Below are 12267 nucleotides of genomic sequence, written 5' to 3' on the forward strand. Positions count from 1 at the left end.
TTGTGACTGTTTACTCTTTTGTGCACTTCTTGAAGGACCTTCAGACTCTGTTTGCAAATACGCATACCTATCAACTGAGAATCGAGGGATTTTTGAACATTGAACGTATTTTGTAAAAAGGATTTTCTTCAGACTGGAACATAACTTTGTTTTTGAGATAGATCCAGAAACTTTTATTATTAAGTTTTAAGATGCAGACATTATTCACACTGAATATTTAGGATGAATAAAAGAAAGTTACCAAATTTTTAATTGCTGACTGTATGGCATTGAGCCAACTACTTGCAGTTGCCGTGCAGTCGCATTGGATCAACACTTGAAGACCTAATACTGTGCTTATAATGAAAACATTTTTTCGACTGGATACTTTATCGCCTCGGTCGATCAGTGCACCGTTTAGATCCACACAGAGCTCTGGTTTCCAGCCACCATTTTTCTGAAAAAAAAAAGAAAAAATGAAATGGTTTTACTTGCAATCATCAGTAAATCAAAATTCTGCCAGCAAATTTTGGGCTCTGAACTACAGTCTACAGAATGAATAAGGTGTACACCAAGAAACGTGCATAAGATGAGGATGCATATAAAAACCTTAGGATAGCCTCATGAGCTAGGTATTATAATTTGAACATCTTACTATATTATAAAATTCTAAGCCCTAAAATTGTCGAGATCTGTTCCCCGCTGTCCTGAAGTTACCGTTAGGGCAAGAGTGTGGAAATTTTACAAAGTTGTGACACCTTTATGTGCTGTAGCACGGCGCGGCGTATTGAATTTTTCATTTTTAGCCGAATTATTGCGAAAAATCTGCAAATCTATTTTTGCCTATTTCGTGACTAATTATGATCCTATGAACTTAAAATTCGTCATAATGAAGGGGCGAGCTAAAATGGCTATGCTGAAGCTTTTTGTCCATCAAATGTTTACAATTGGTCCAGTTATCGCGAAAAATCTAAAAAATTCACCGTTTCTATGTCAAGGTGTACAGAGTATAGGTATACCATTGAAGTCTTAACATAGACCTTCCTACCCACCGATGCAGCCTTGTACGCACTTGTGCACCTCAAAGTCCGATTTTTGAAATTTTCACCCACACGAGAGTAATTGCCTTTTTTCCAAATTTGCAAAACTGGGATAAATAATGTGATTGTCAGATTTCGCAGAAATAACAAGGATTCTCTTTAAAGACAAATGAGCGTTATCGATATTTTTTGGGACAGACGGCAGCGTCCTAAAAGACCCATAAAACTCTCGCACGACAGTTTACAAGCCGAGAGGGTCGCGGTCGCCCTCGGCCCTTCCATGCCAAATTTGATACCAATTGAAGGTGCAGTCCAGATGCTCAAACATTGATTGAACTTCCACCAAACTAATTCAACAAATCAGATTTGGCTCAGATGAAATTACTTTTATAAAAAGGTATAGTTTGATAAATCAGGAAGAAAATGTCCACCTTCTGGACTGGGCGTAATGAAATCACAAGCAGTTGTGTTCACCAAAAATTAGAGGCACATTTATCCATCCATACATCAGCGATTACAATAGGTACAATATTTTAACAATAGTACTTAGAGCAATGAAAGTAAATGACTTAAAACATTCAAAATTAACTGAAAACAATGCAAACTCACCATGGCAGCAAAAGATTTAGCGTCTTTAAAGAAAAGGAGAAACAATTCGGTTAGGACTACGTAAGCAGAGGCCCAATTTTTCCTCAATCGTTTACCATTTTCTGTTATTTTGGTACGGTTTAAGGAACCTTCTTGCAGAATACACTGAAAATAAAGCACATCAAGAGATCAGATACAGCAGTCTATTCCATTCCTCCTTCAAGGGTTAAAATTAGGTAAGGATATACACTACTTGCAGTCTGGGTGTCGGGTGCAATTGATTTAACTTGTGAGGATCATAGTAGGTTCATCTTCATACTCAGAAGTATAATCTGTTGAGAAAGTTAGTTGTTGTTGCTGTTATAGTTGCTGCTGTTAGGTGATTGCTTAACAAGTTGGATGACATGAACCTACAGATCCCACATACTGGAAACTCATTTGGAAACCAATGCATACTTGTAAAAGAGCGATTCATGGAAGCATTTTGTTTTTACTTCGTCTCCTTTAGAACTATGCCTGTTAACTTAAATTGTATGATCTATTATCACAGCTACAACTATTGTCTTTCATTTTTAATGATTAAAATGGCACTCCCGTTGTATATTCCTTCAGCACCATTATTCTTTTACTATGATGGTATGTTGGGTATGCCAGTGAACTCTGGTGGTTGAATTAGGAAACACTGCCTCAGTTCTTTCCTTCATTAGAGAACATGAATATTCTGGAAGTTATATCACATTATTTCAAATAAGATGTGTGTCATTCCCTGTAGAATAGCTTGAGGGAAGTTCTCATCATTGATGTCAACAATTATTCCAACATTAAATATTCGAAAGGCAGTATAATGAATTCCTGACTAATTTAAATTCTATTGACAGTCTCCTATTTTACAAGACTCATAACTTTTAAAATTATTTTTGCTTGTAGTTATCACACCAAAAAAGGTTCCTAAGATATTATGGTGAAAAGAGGATTTATACTAACCATGTGGCCATTCCATAGCTGAGGCCAATTCCTTGACATGGGTGTTAACTCCTCTAGTCTGAAAAAAGCAACAATGATTCATGTTATAAACTCGACATAGCACTTTTTAAACCAAAGCATAAATATAATTTAGTACTTATGTACAAAAAAAAAAATCGTCCAAAAATGTCCAATACTTTCTTTGCTTCCTCAATCATAGCCTTTGAGAAATCAAGTAAGTGAGGTATGATTCTTAGGAGACTGAGATATTATTAATTATGAAAAAAAAAAACTTGTTTCAAAGCAAACTGATTGAGAATAAAGCCCTCCGGAACTTGAACTTCAGCTCTGTACCATCAGTTTAACTGTTTTATCCGCCGGAGGATTCTATTAATGAAATAAGATAGAATGTTTTTTAAACTCATGACCTAAGTTTTCACAAATTTTGAAATTGTTACTTGTCACTTTTATCTAACAGCTTTCTGAATTTTAATTATCACATAAATTCACCATTCAAATTACTTCCCCCTTGAATTCTGTCTTGTAACTTTTGTTCTTGGACAGTTATAAGTATATTATTTTCAAGATATTCTATCAACAACTGTTTCAACAACAGAAAATAATGCATAACTCAAAAGCTATTTAAAGGAGGATTGAAATAATTTGGATAATGTGACATTTTTTTCTTGATACATTATAGTGATGAGCGCACGAACTTGTAAACTGTCGTTTAGAAGCGGTAAGTTAGTGCAGATTTGTAGCTTGTTGATGGAAGTTCATTGTAAATGCATTACCATCAGTTTAAAGGAGGGACTGGAAATAGGAGTACAAGAAATGCTTTCTTCCTGAATTTTTATCCCTTGCTAATAATTTACTATACTAGTACTTGACCAGTGTAAGAAAAGAGTTTAAGAGCTGAGTCATGTAAAATTATAAGCATACTTGGAATCTAGAAGAATCATTGATCTGGACTTGATAGATCTACTCAAGTTTTTTTCTTCAGGCGCTCCATCCACTTTACCAGACTTGACAGGTGGCTCATGTGCAGGCGATTGGTCTTGAGTACTCTCTTTTTCATTTCCTGTTGACTGGAAGGACACAAAAAAGTAACATCAAAAGAGGAAACTGATTTAAAACAAAGTGAAGTACGGTGATTCCGTACAGGATAAGCTGCTGTCACAAAGTTTGGTCGTAACATTAAGTAGATCAGCAAAAAATTGTGAGACCAGTCCTGATATTAATCTTTTACGTTCAATATGATAGAGATATCGCCCTTCAAAAAAATGTTCATGGATATCACTCAATGATGCACTCGACAACATGTACTTATGGAATGAAGCCATATTATAAGTGACAGTATGCAGGAGTGCAAAAAATGCCCGATCTTGTGATTTGCAAATTGTGGAAAACATGAAGCAATTAATGGGTCAAAAGGCGATTTTCGAAAGTTTTGACCATCCTTTTTGCTTTTCCTCTGTGAAAAAATGGGAAAAAGCTGACATTTTGCTGTGGAATTGGGCAGTCTGATATTAATTTGGCCATTGCTCTCTGAGGAAAATTGGAAATTCAGCCACGAGGCATGAGCGTAAGATCGCAATAACTTTCGGCACCCCTGATTTCGGGACTGGTATCACTTTTTCATCATTCGAACCTAATTGGCTAGAAAAATCAGACTTGAAATTCGTATGGGAACTGAAATTTTGATGTCAAGAATTCTACAATCCTCAAATTATCATGAAAGCTTTGACTGTAAAACACTGAAAAGTCACCAGCACTTTCTGGAACAACTTTTGTTCTGCTCTTTCTTAATTTATAGAAAATTCTCAAAGAGGTCTATTCCATTTTGGACGAGGAGACAGTAGCAAACACTTAAAAGACAACCTTAATTTAAGTTACAGTCTTCTGTATTTTAGTCTGTATTTTTCTTTGTATTTTATTTTTTTTTCCCTCATTTCCCCACAAGGAAAATCTTCAGAGCTTTGAAATATTTTACAGCTAAGACTGCAAACTTCCAATAGGGAACATATTTTGGTCGGATTCTATGGAATGAACACTCCGCATCACAATGTGAAGCATATTATAATACAGCCGTGCTAAGGAAAAAAGTTGTATGAGCCTACAGACGTTGCCATGTTTCCTTTAATAAAAACAAATTTACCAGGAAAATTCTGAATGTTTTTCTCCCAATTTTTCAGACAATTGTGTTCGCAATTCAATTTAAAATATCTGAAAAGGAAAATTATGCAGAGCTTTCCTCGAAAATAATATTTTTTAAGAAAAATTTGGGAGCATTTGAATGGTCATACAGCGTTCTTCCTCAGCATATCAATATAAAGAGATCGTTGATTCTGAGAGAGGGAGACAAGTGGACCACCAGACAAACGTACTTCATTGGCGTTTGAAGGATCAGGATTTTCTGGCAATGTCCATGAAGACTCATTGCTGTTCTCCTCGAAGAAGTAGACTCGGCCCTCGTAATCATTTGATGAAAACCACTGAAACAAAACAAGATAAAATATAAATTACTCCACTAAAGATATTAAAAAATATTTCATTCTAATCAGTAAGCCATCTGTTGAACCATTATCTTAGTTGTGGGTACTAAATAAGACTTGTAAGCTGAAGTGGAGGATTTGCAAGAAAAATGTTATTGCTGTATCTGAAAGTACACAATGAGTTGCTTTCGCAATGTTTTCTATAATTTCTTTCTGACATGAGATATTGTACGAAAATAGATTTAAAAGTGAGAAAATGTACCGCCTTGTGACGTCATCTGGCGCCATTCCCCATTTAAACGCATGTATATGTATTTATAGCAGATTTATAGATTTATTTATTTATTTTGTATTTATAGAGATTTTTCAAGCAGATTCGGGTATTTCGCCGTATCTCTTCGAGTACTTTTTAAATTTAAAACCAAGGATATTCTCGTGCTCAGTCCTCTTAGTGGTTTCATCTTAAACATCAAATTCACCGAATTTCAGACACCTGCAAATTCTCCATTAAGTTGTTCGATAGGTCGATAGGTGAATCAATCGTTTAACTCAATTTATTTGTTGAGTCCGATTAGTGATTGGTTGTCTGTCTCCTAAGAAGATGCCTTCAGCATGAAATAAATGAAGGAGGGAAAAAGTTGGAATAAATCAGAAAAAATTACAGAGAGCGTGGAGATGGGATCCAGAGAAAATTATTATCTCGCTTTTCACCATGAAGAATAAAAATATCATACGACGCTGTCCTCGCGACATCACGTGGTCTGAAAATTATCTTAGGAGAATCTTGAGAAACACTACCAATTTCTCTACAAAGGACTATTCCCCTCTGAACACCAAAGTACACACAATCACTTAAGCAATACATTTTCAGATTTTGCTTCCAAAAAACAGGGTTGCCGCAGAATTTAGAAAATAAAATTCCCTGACATTTCCCTGACACATTTTAGTGAAATTCCCTGACAATGGAAGATGTGATGGATGGTTAAGAGGGCATAATTGAAAGTAGGGTTTCAGGCAAAATTTGTTGTTCGAAACCTCAAACCCATTTTAGAAAGCCAACGAAGGTGATCTAACAATTTTTCCCTGACATTTTCGTCATTATCGGCATTTCCCCCGACATTTCCCGGTTTTCCCCGACTGTGGCAACTCTGAAAAAAAACGGGAAATGGTAGCGACTAGTACAGTGAAAACGAAACTCTTGACACAAGAAGGAAAAAAAGAATTTAGGTACCTCCGCCCTGTCGTGAATGACCCAATCTTCATCTGAATCATCCAAGACGGACAAAAATATATCTCGCTGCCAGGCTATGATATCACTTGAAATGCTGACTTCCGACTCCGATTCTATCAACACAGTGTTATCCTCTGAAAAATTGTCAGCGCTATACTCAGCGTTATTTTCAGACTGCGAGACGGGCTCACTCGAGTCGACCGAATTCGGAGCTACACTATCCTCTGAGCATATCCCATATGAAGTGCTTCGATTGGAGAACACAGAAAGATCCTCAGAACAAATCGACGACTTGGAGATCCCGAAATTCGAGAGCCGATTCTCGGAATAAAAGGAGAAACCCGTGCTTTCCGTGTTTGAAAACTCATTTTCCTCAGCGTAAACCGGTCCGTCCGAGGCGTTGGAATTGATACAACCGGTGGAGGATTCAATATCGGAGATGGAATCGGCGAGTCTATTTTCTAATGGCGCAAACTTGAATTTTAAAACACTCTTATCCGCGCACTGCAAACTTCCATTTTTCGTGATCGAATCCGTACTACAATTCGAGGGCACTTTTTTCCTGCGGTCGAAAAGTTGGAAATCGGAGTGAATGCTAACAGCATCATCGGATGCGTTTAAGTTCGAAGTTGGACTCTCGGAGTTAACCTCCCCTTTGGCAATGCTTCCTTTCTTTTCCAATATTTGATTCCCGAAATAAGTTTCACTCTCAGTTAGCAGATAAGAGCCACTTTTTGTGGATGCACTAGAACTTAACTCAGAGCTTTCTGTTGTCACGTCAGAGCTTTGATTGTCGTCGAGATTCAGCTCTACGTTGATGATGAGCCTTGGACAATCCTCGGAAGACGACACATCGGCTTGATATTTATCTTCAATATCGGAGGAAAAAAGAACATCGCGTTCGAAGCTTCCCGCATGCCGATTACCAGAAGCTAACAGGGTTTCATCAAAAGCTTTCGGATGTCTGACTATTGGCTCCAGGCTTTTATCGAGTTCAATGTTTTGATCTTTGAGGCAACTGTCAAAAGAGCTTTTCACCTCTGAATCTGCGTCCAACGCGGAGTTGATGTCGTCGATGCTGTAATAAAAATCGGTTTCATTTCCTAAAAGGTTTTCGTCCACGATATTTCCATCGTTAGGTTTAGAATTTTTTAAATCGTTGCAGGAGCTTTTGCTCCCGCTGAAACTAATCACCAGCTCTTTGACTTGGGGTGTAGTGACTTTACCTCTGTCAGGACTCACGACTAAGTTCATGTTAGTTTTGCAATGATCGGGCGAAGTCTGATTGCAGAATCGACTTAAATCAATTTCGTAGATCATCTGATCTGCGTTTTGCCTATCTGCAACTTTACCAACTCTCAAACTGTTTCGCCGCTCCAGTTGTTTATTTTTCGAAAGTTCATGGCACTGCGCAATGAGCTTTTGAACTGTGAGTCCTATTTCATCCAAAAGCTGTGGCTCTATTGATTCTACAGAATTAGCTCTGTCGATTGATTCATCATTTTGGCTATGATGCGAATAATTGATTGCGTTTGGAGCGAAAGTTGACTCGTCCAGGCTGTGACTTCGATTTTCTAAAGTTTTGTCTTTCAAGTTGGATAAACAGTCATAGAGTTCATTGTAATAGCTCAAAGGTCTTTTTGGAATGGGATTTGTTTTGGATGTCGGCTGATAAGTGTTTGGATTGCTTTCAAAAAGGGAATTTAGCTCTTCGTCATCAAGTGCAATGCCCATTCTTTTAGGGCACCGTTTTTTATACATGCCATAAAGACTCATTTTTTCCGGCTAAAACGATTACTCGGGCGGTAATAATTGTAACTAAGAAACACAGCGTGTGCAACGAATACTAATATCATAAATAATAAAAGGACTCTGAAGGTGGCACTACTATGAACAAAAAACACTTGCGAAGTAGAGACAATGCATGAATTCAGAAGGCTTGTTTCTCAGAGACACATTGAAGAAATATTTTGGATGGATCCAAGAGAAGAGTTTTTTCACCCTGAAAGATGTCATCTGTTTTGCTGATAATTTGGTTTGAATCAAAATAAATTGTGCAGAGGCCAAACATTGCACGGAGTCGAATGCAACTTCCTCCGGAATAATTCAAATAGGTAAAAAAATAAGTTGATCCTTTGCCGACGTTGAACAGATGTCGTGGAAAACGAAATTTTCAAAAATCACTGTATTCCCAAAGTTCACTTTCACTGCGTTCGAAAGTTACAATCACATTTTCCGAGCAGTTAGGGTGGGCGGGGTTCTCAGTTCATGCCTCACGATTGGCGGGGTCACAAAACCAGTTTATGCAATGACCGTTTTTCCACCCACTTCAGTGAAAAAAATATAAAAAAAAATCACAGGTGTGGTTTTCATCCCATTTTCGGTCGACATAAACACAAAATGTAAAAAGTATATAAATTAAACCGTAAAGATCACTCTTTAATCCATACGCCGGGCGAACGCAAGAAATCGCACAAGTCAAATTAGAAATTAACACCTTGATGCACTTGAAATATCACTACAGTAATTACTGCACATAAATGATAAGAGGTAATCAATCGGGCTCAAAGTCCAGTACAGAACAGTGGTGACCAGTCATGGCTGGGTGGGAAAAATTACTGAACAACTGGACGCGCATTGAAGGCAGGAAATAGAATCCATACTTGGTTGCCAAATTTTGCGAAGTAAAAAACTTGGGACTTGAAAAATGTGGCTGATGTATACCGTAACTCCATAAGGCAAATGATTTGATCCAGCCCGACTAAAACTGTTGAAATAATTTGTTTTATTTGTTTATTTCTGAGGGGAGGGAGGGGAGATGAAAATCAGAAAACACATGCTGTTGTGTTCAATCAGACAAATACTGGTAAAGAAGGATGGCAGAGATGACAATGATGTCATAGTGGAAACGGACCAGCTGTATCAGTGAAAGCATGCACATTGCTGCCAAAAAGTACTCTAATTCCAAACTTTTACAAGGAAGGATCAAAATGGAAGTTCAATGGTACTTATAGGTTCTTTTAGGATGATAATGATTGCTCGAAACATAATGATGAGATTTAAGACTCAAGAGATCTGAACAGAGAAAAACTGGCTCTTATTTGATTCAATTTCAAATTTTAGAATTTTATTTTCGCAGCTAAGAGCTTTTCCCCTCAACGACCAAAAGAGAAAAAATAATATTAATACCTAAACTAAAGAGAGTAGAGTAATATTCGTAACATGATTGCTCAAAATTAAACACCCCCCCCTCTCCCCACTTACAATTGTTACATGTTTAAAACCCGCGGCGCTATTCTCGCCAGATTTTTCGTTTTGTTCTTTCCTTGAAGGAGGGACACAGGCTGTTTTCGAGGAATAAAGTGTTTTCGGAGGGGCGCGAAACTTAGGAAATTTCAAATCCAAAAATTGACTCATGAAGGCCAAAATTCCAAAACAGGGCTGCCCTGTCGCCCTCCGGCCATCCAGAATTGTACCCATTAAATCATACTTGTCTCGGCGTTTCGAATTGTATCAGTCAAAACTGATTGTATTCAGGGTGTCTAGTTTTTTTCCATTTTGGAAAATTCTGATTTTTCCTGATTTTTGACTGCTAAATCCTGATTTTTTGCGGACAAAAATTAAAATTTCTGCATAAACGTATGCGAAAGAAGAACTCTAGAATTTCGGACGGCCGACTTTTTTCGAATTCTGATTTTACGACCGATTTTTCCTCAAACCCTAATAGAACGGGATTCCATCTTGATTGACCTCAAATCCGGATAGAATTGGGAAAATCCTGATGCTAGACCCCTGGATTGTACTGTTGATAACTGAAGTAATGTAAAGTCAAACCTGACATCTTGCGAACGGGGCGCGGAGCGGAATTTTGGAAGATTTCTCTATATTTTTTTCCGAGACTGTTTTGAGAGGAATTGGAAAAAAAGAAACCCGTTTATTTTTGTAGTACTTCTACTCGGCGACGACCTCTCCTCCGAAAATCGGGAATTTTGAAATTCTAGATAAAATTGGACAACGTGGGAGACTCGGGCCTATGACTGATGAGTAAGCAAGGGGGCTGACCAATTAAAAGCACTTGAGATCTGCGTGTTCCGAGGCGGCCAGGGCGGCCCGGGCAGGACCCAGATGAGGCGCGATACCAGGGCAGCTGCACAGGAAGCCTCATCCATAACTCCTTGAGAATCAATTAATTAATGGAGGCATTCCTGCCCCCCCCCCCCCCCCCCCGCCGGGGGGAGCACGGGAGCCCATCGATTTGCTCTCGATGTCTGTATCGGTGTTTTCAGCCCAACCGCTGAGTCAAGTGACGGTTATTGCCCGAGCCTGGATCGATTCACTTTTTTGCCGAACTAGAAGCAGGTATGGTTCGAATCGGGCGGGTGCCACCGGGGGAACGCTCTCGTGCCGAATGATAAACGCCGTAGGAACATTCGAGAGTTGCCAAATTGCCCGGGATAAAACATATCTTTCTGAGAACGATTAAGCGTATTATTCCTTGAAATTTTCAGACATTCTAGACGAAATTGCGAACGAAATTGACCGAAAAAATTGAAGAAAAAGATTCCCGATTTTCCCAGTAAATTAAGGTTTTATTCAAGGAAATGTGGCAACGTCTGAATGTTCATACGGTGTTCTTCCTAAGCACGGTAGGATGCTCTCGTGCTGAATGATAAACGCCGTACGAACATTCAAACGTTGCCAAATTTCATCGGATTCAATATTGATTTCCTGGGAAATTTGCGGACATTGCCTTCTGAATTTTTTACAGGATATTATTCGCACTTTAATCCAGCGTATGCAGACAATTTGAAGAAAAAGTACCCAGAACTTTTTCAGAATTAAATAATTTATGAGGGGACATTTGGCAACATTCAAATGTTAATAATACGTTTTGCACGGCAAGATGTCTTGTCGAAGGTCGCAAATTAGGCTTAAAAAAACAACAACATCGCGAAATTGGGCGAAAATTAGTGGGGGCAGCTGCACGTTGAGGGAAGGACTTGAGTTGAAAAACTGGGAACTTCGTTCGGCATCTCTCTTCGTTTCTCCTCTTGCAACTTATTCTTCTTCTTTGCTCTTCTTTGTTTCTATGCTTCCTCTCCTTCCTGCTTTCTATCATCCTATGTTTTTTGTTTTCTTTGTTTTCGTTCTCCTTCTTCCTGTAATTTATCTTCCCTTTTTTTTCTCCTACCTCTCCATTTCACCCCGTATCTTTCTTTGCCTTCTTCATGCTTCTTGTTTTTCATCCTTTCCCAGGATAAAGATCGTAACTACATGTCAACTCTGCAAAATTTCCACTCGTAATTTGAATTTGACTAAGAAACTGTGGGGAGTTTCTAACCGATGACGAAAGTGATTAATCCACTTATTCCACGCACAGATCAGTAGAATTTTGAAAAAGAATTGCCGATTTATATTTTCGCGAAGGATTGAGTTGTTCGTGTCTTTTTTTCCAATCTAAGGATGGAATTATTTTCCTCTGTACCTATGGGAGATGACGTTTCAATCCAATTCATCTTAATCCGTTTCCAACTTTTCACTTATCCTTCTTGTTTAGTTTTTCTTTCCCCCCTCCTCCTCTTCACCTTTCTACTTCGTAATCCTCTTCTCTTTCTGCTTTTCTAATGTTTTCTCATTTCAAGACTCGAGTCTGAAGACCGATATCTGGACCACATTTAGCAGAGAGGCACCAAGTCACTTCAGCTATTGCCAAATTCGATTAGGGAATTTAATTTTTTACGAGAGAACATTCGTGCGGATTCCTCCGAAAATTTTAAGGAATTTGCTTGGTAACATACTGAAAATTCTCTGAAATTTGCACGAAAATTCGAACAGTCGTATTCCTTTTTAAAATTTATAACACGCAATTTTTGGCAATAGCTGATGAGGCTTGGTCAGGGTGTCTACTAAAACACGCTGGCTAAAAATCAGTACTTTAACGGTACTTTTTCAGTACATTCCCAAGAAATTC

The 12267-nt window shown here is 38.2% G+C and overlaps 1 protein-coding gene across 3 annotated transcripts in view; it reads right to left on the bottom strand.

Annotated features, from left to right (window-relative positions):
* The window catches only part of LOC109044449 (uncharacterized), a 130010-nt gene that overhangs the window by 12506 nt on the left and 105237 nt on the right, over positions 1-12267 (bottom strand). For 2 of the 3 annotated variants that reach the window (XM_072299753.1, XM_019062172.2), the window contains 5 exons: positions 4958-5065; positions 3513-3658; positions 2592-2649; positions 1629-1772; positions 242-436 (listed from right to left, as the gene is read on the bottom strand). In XM_072299753.1, coding sequence (XP_072155854.1) covers positions 242-436; positions 1629-1772; positions 2592-2649; positions 3513-3658; positions 4958-5065 — 651 coding nt within the window. Of the gene's footprint in view, positions 1-241; positions 437-1628; positions 1773-2591; positions 2650-3512; positions 3659-4957; positions 5066-6296; positions 9005-12267 lie in introns of those variants that run through there. The other variant, XM_072299754.1, reaches the window with a different exon arrangement.

The sequence above is a fragment of the Bemisia tabaci genome, chromosome 4, assembly GCF_918797505.1.
Source record: "Bemisia tabaci chromosome 4, PGI_BMITA_v3".
In the NCBI taxonomy this organism is placed as follows: domain Eukaryota; kingdom Metazoa; phylum Arthropoda; class Insecta; order Hemiptera; family Aleyrodidae; genus Bemisia; species Bemisia tabaci.